At 32.8% G+C, this 5,491-nt stretch overlaps 1 protein-coding gene across 1 annotated transcript; it reads right to left on the bottom strand.

The window, feature by feature from the left end:
- Nucleotides 1-3,988: 3,988 nt before the first annotated feature.
- LOC149175451 (uncharacterized) lies at nucleotides 3,989-5,078 on the bottom strand. The gene is made up of 2 exons (XM_089422841.1): nucleotides 4,843-5,078; nucleotides 3,989-4,323 (listed from the first exon to the last, which is right to left on the bottom strand). Exons 1-2 carry the CDS (start codon nucleotides 5,076-5,078, stop codon nucleotides 4,107-4,109), a joined length of 453 nt encoding a protein of 150 aa, XP_089278967.1. The 3' UTR covers nucleotides 3,989-4,106.
- Nucleotides 5,079-5,491: the final 413 nt, after the last annotated feature.

The following is a 5,491-nucleotide window of genomic DNA, read 5'->3' as shown; positions in this document are numbered from 1 at the left end:
TAAGTTAATCGATTACCTAACATTGAACACAAGAGTTGTATTAGAGTTGTACCTATTTCTTCTCTCACTATTGGTGATCTTGATTGCAGCCATGATGTTGATATATGTGTCTCATCACATGTTTTTGTTGATATATGTGTCTCATTACATGCTTTTGTTTCACCTAGTTTTGAAAAAACACAATACTGAACAAAATGGGATATACTAAAGGAGGACTTTGGAAGAATGGACAAGGCATTGTTATTCCTATTAACACTGAAGTGTAGAAATCAAGAGCTAGTCTTGGATAAGATGCTCTTACTTGTCATTTGTTGAAGGTGGAATTCAAATTGAGTTGCTAGAAGAACAACCACCTGTTGACTCTATTGCACAAATTGATGAGATCACTGATAATGTCCTTGAAGTGAATCTAGGAAATTGTCATTTGTTGAAGGTGGAATTCAAAATGAGTTGCTAGAAAAGCAACCACTTGTTGACTCTATTACAAAAATTGATGAGATCACTGATAATGTCATTGAAAATGACTATGTCACTGTATTGGGATTTGAGTCTCCAAAACATACAAATGGGCCACATCGACACCCTCACAATAATAAGAGGAGTTTGCCTAGAAATAAAAAGCTTGGTAGCTATATTATCATTTTGTTGTAAACATTGTGAAAGGTTGAATCATGGACCAATATCAACTATTACGATTGATTTTGAATGGTTGTGGAATCATTTTAACATGTGTTTGAAAATTTCATATCACTATGTATCATTGACTGTGCAATCATACAACGTTCTTTTTAAATGCTATTGATTGCCTTAGAAATGGTCCACTGAGGATTGACGTGAAATGACAGTCAATTAGAGTTTTCGTTTGGTTTGTTTAGTGATAGAGCTTCGATTCATGTTGCTACTTAAGTGGTGTTTCATGGGGGAAGTTTGATGATGAGAGACTACTTGTTGTTGCTTTGTTGTCCATTCAATTAATTTACTTGATCTTGTTGTCTTGTTGTTGACTTCCTTATAGTATCTTGTGTCAATGTTCAGACTCTTTCAAGAGTATTGTTATACTGTGTTTTGGTTAGCTTTTGTAGTTGCAACAAATTAAGGGGAGAATATATGCTATGTGATTTGTTTTTTCTCCAAGCCAAGATTACAAGTTTGTCATACTTGTTGTTTGGACCTTTCAATGTCTATACACTTAATTTTACATTCATTGGTTGATGGTGGTTGCTTCTATTTGAAGCCTTTGTTCTATTCTTTACCAATTGATTTATTTATTTTTAAATCTTTTATGAGGTGGTTATCAATGTTTTCCTTTCTTGTGCTTTTAAATCTTTTATGAGGTGGTTATCAGTGTTTTCCTTTCTTGTGCCCCACAAGATCTAGTGCAGAGGTCAACCAAGCTCATTGACCCTTCATGTCTCCTCTTCAAAGTTTTGGTACTACTTGGTTGGATATTTTAGCCTCCACATGGCTCATGTTCTTTCCATTCGATAGATCAATGTGAGATATACACCTTGAACTTCTTTGTTTATTTGAGTATTGCCATCCTTCTCTCTTTTGGGGAGGAGTTTGCTTTTTCACTACAATTTTTTCTCATTTTCTGTGCTTATGAGAGATTGTACTTGGGTACCTTATTAGGCATTGTTGCAAGGACCCAATTTTTTTTAATGTTTACTACGCACATTTTTCTTAAGTGGCAGGGGTTAGTGTTGGTCTTTTCCAACACACATTTCTCAAATGAACTAACTATCATGAATTATAAGTTCATGTAGCATTTCTTATGGCCGAGTTGTCATAACTATCTTTAACTAAAAATGGGTCTCTTCTATTATTGAGCTGAGAGTGGATTTCCAACGAGATGTTGTAATGTTTAACATTTTGACTTGTTAAATAATAATAATAATAATAATAATAATAATAATAATATTTTAGAACTTTTGGACTTCCATGGTTTTTCCCGTGGTATTCTTAATCCATAGTTTTTCCCATGGTATTTTTGGTTTTTCCAATGATATTTTTTTCTAATGTATCCTATCTAGATCTACCAAGATCAAATGGTATTCTTAATCATAGTTTTTTCTATGGCATTTTTAATCCTTGGTTTTTCCAATGATATTCTTTGGTAATGTATTCTATCTCGATCTACCAAGATCAAATCTCTTTTCGCTCTAAAAGATGTTTGCATGTTAAGAGATTTGATGCCCTAAAAGATGTTTGCATGTTAAGAGATTTGATGCCCTCTCAATGCTTGGTTATATGTAGTGGATATATTTGTGTATTCAAGACACTTTTACATTTGACAATTAATCAATGACTTGTTTTTAATTTGGTTTTGGAAGAGTTTAATGACTCTAAGTTGGAAATTAAATTAGGCGTAGCCTAAGTTATAGATGATACAATTTCAAGCAAAAATGCTATTTTGTTGTTTAAAATACATTTTTAAATGCATAAATATATTCAACACCCTAAAAAACTGAGGAGAACTCCATAGGACCCTACAATTTCAAGCAAGAATGTGATTTTTGGTTGTTTAAAATCCATTTTTGAATACATAAATTGATTCAACACCCTAAACAACCTGAATGTGATTTTTTGTAGTTTAAAATACATTTTTGAATGCATAAATTGATTCAGCACCCTAAAAATTTCTAGGACACTCTGAACAAATTAAACAACTTAAACTCAAGTTTTTAAAAATCTTTGTTGGATTTTGGTTAAAATTAACCAAAAAAAATCTCCTCGAAAAGACCATTTGTGTATAAATTAGTCTACCCCTTATCACTACCTAAGAAAAAATGTCATGAAAAAGACCATTTCCTCTATAAGTTAGACTAAATCAATAAATTACATAGTTAACCATTAATAAATTACATAACTTTTGTGATTTAGCTTTGCAAAAATTGAGTAATTTTAAAATTGTGGAAGCTATTAAATTACATAGTTAACCATTAATAAATGATATAACTTTTGTGATTTAGCTTTGCAAAAATTGAATAATTTTAAAATTGTGGTCTTTTAATAGTTATTCCATAAAAAATCAATTTTTTTTTGTGATTTAACTTTGCAAAAATTGAATAACTAGTTGTTTTTAAGTGTTATTTTTGAAAAGTTTTTGGGTAATTTGTCTAAAATCTGGTAGGTATTCATTGAAATCACAAGTTTGATGGATGAACTCTCCACAATCCTTCATGGATTGTTCAAAGTGTTGAATCCATATATGCAGTAAAAAACAGGTGTAAACAACACAAATCAAAATTTCACCACAATTTATTTTGGACAAATTTTACAAAAACTTCCCAAAAAATAACACTTACTAAAATTGTGTTATTTTAACATTAAAATCTACAATGGTATAAGATTTATTTATTTATTTTTTATATGCAATGGTATGAAATTTTGTTATTTGCTTTTTTAAATATTTTTTTCAAGAAAAAATCAGCACGGTTCCATTAGGTAAATATAAAAACATTATACATTATGGATTATGGATATAGTCAAAAGCTAAGCTCGGCCAGCAGCCCCAGATCCAAAAAGAAAAAGATGTATCCAATATTTTTTTATTAACGGGAGAAAACCAAATTTATCGGTTTTTAAAACGTAACGGTAATTTGAGCTTTACTGAGGAGTCCCAAAATTAAAAACCGCTGCGTAATTACCTTTTTACTACGTAAAATCTACATATTGACAGGTCCCAAAATTAAAAACGACCGAGTAATTATCTTTTTCCTACGTAAAATCTACATATTTTGGTGAAATAAAAAAGGTAAAATGCTCTGCTTAAGTTTAGAAAAAAAAAATGTCAATCTGTATTATCTAATCAATCATTCAAATAAAAGATCTGCTACGATTCCAGATTCAGATTCAGACAGTTAAACCAAATACCTCCAACCAAATACCTCGAAATCTTAGACAGTTAAATTGTTGGCTTGCTTCTGTAAAACTAAGACCAAATCACACTAATATATTTATTCATATGGAGGCGTTTACAGTTGCATGGGCTGCCCATCAGAGTGAAAATCTCAGAAGATATCCCTCACCCCATCTTCAACTGGTCTACTTCAAGCTGGGTATCACTGATGTTAATAAGCTATTCTTATAATATCAGATATTATCTACTGTTTGGAGGAGAGAAGCTTCTGCCTCAGCTCGGCAATGTCCGTCTCGCCAAAGTGATTCTCTGGAATCCAATCCCCGGTGGCCGGATCCCTCATCCAGAACACCCTTCTCTTATTATTTTCTCCGCCTCCGCCTACCTGGCTAACTTCCTGACACTCCCGGGTCGCCCTTCCGCCTGATGCCATCGCTTCGGCCTCCGCCGCCGTATGTTGGCTGCAAAATACAAAGAACAGAACACATTTAAACATTTAAACATCATTTCTCTGTGGCGCTGCACTCTGTAAAACCAGAGAACTACCTGCCTAATCTCATCAAACAAAGATTTTATCGAAAATATCATGATGCAATATATATTTCTTTTCTTTTTGCCATTTCTGGATTATTCATATTGAAATTTTTTAGTCCACATTTCTAGTGGCTCTTTTTCAGGACAGATATCGAAAGAAATATCTGAATCTGAGGGTGAATAATCAAAAAGGAAAAACAAATTTATGAACCACTGGTTGAACCACTGGTTGGTTCGAAACTCGTCGACAAATGATTTCTCATCTGATTTTCGCCAAAAAATCTATCATAAACTTGATTTTCGCCAAAAAATCTATCATAAACTTGTTATGGATCACAGAAGCCTTAACTCTACAAAGGAAAAACAAAATTTCTCTTTTCACATCAACTTCATCTGCTATGAGATACTTCCTTTTTCTCTCTCTCAGAGATTATGGAAGTGCATACCGAGCATAAGTCAGCAGAGAAAATATTTTTTGCACAGATAGAAGCCGCCTCGCCATGAAAACAGGACCAAAACAATTGAGAAATTGCGCAGAAAGGACAGCCAATAGAGAATTGGAGGTGGTGGGGATGGAACAGCAACAGGCGAAATGAATGCGCCAAGCTTTCTCTTCACCAACTAGAGTGAGAAATTCCTTGCCTCCACGCCCTCTTTTAAACTGAACTCTGGCCACACCCATTCTCTAAATGGTCAAAAGTAACACGACTACATCTAGAATTATGCAAATCATTAATCTTCAGGTTCAGGTTTTGCTTTTAATTTGTGAATTAGGATTATGCAGACTTTGGAGTAAGAATTAAAATTTTCTCCACTTACGACCTACGACATAATAGATATTTACAAAGTACAACATTGTAATTGTGAATTTTTTTAGTTTTTACTTCATAGTGAAAAAAAAAAATTGATATCTATTTATAATTTTATTCGCGTTTTGTGAAATATGATTCACAAATTGAACCATTAGCGACTTTATTTCACTAGTGCAGACTTACATATGTCTCTGTCGATAGAGGGTTTATCTCAAGGTACATGAACCATCAAATATTCATGAAACATTCTTACGTCAGAAAGCCAACACTTGTCTTGTCAACA

Source organism: Pinus tabuliformis, chromosome 4_1 (assembly GCF_031772625.1).
Source record: "Pinus tabuliformis cultivar Carrire ecotype Pingquan chromosome 4_1, CPIR1, whole genome shotgun sequence".
In the NCBI taxonomy this organism is placed as follows: domain Eukaryota; kingdom Viridiplantae; phylum Streptophyta; class Pinopsida; order Pinales; family Pinaceae; genus Pinus; species Pinus tabuliformis.
Note: the sequence above shows the minus strand (reverse complement) of the source record. Positions and strands in the feature narration are given on the sequence as shown.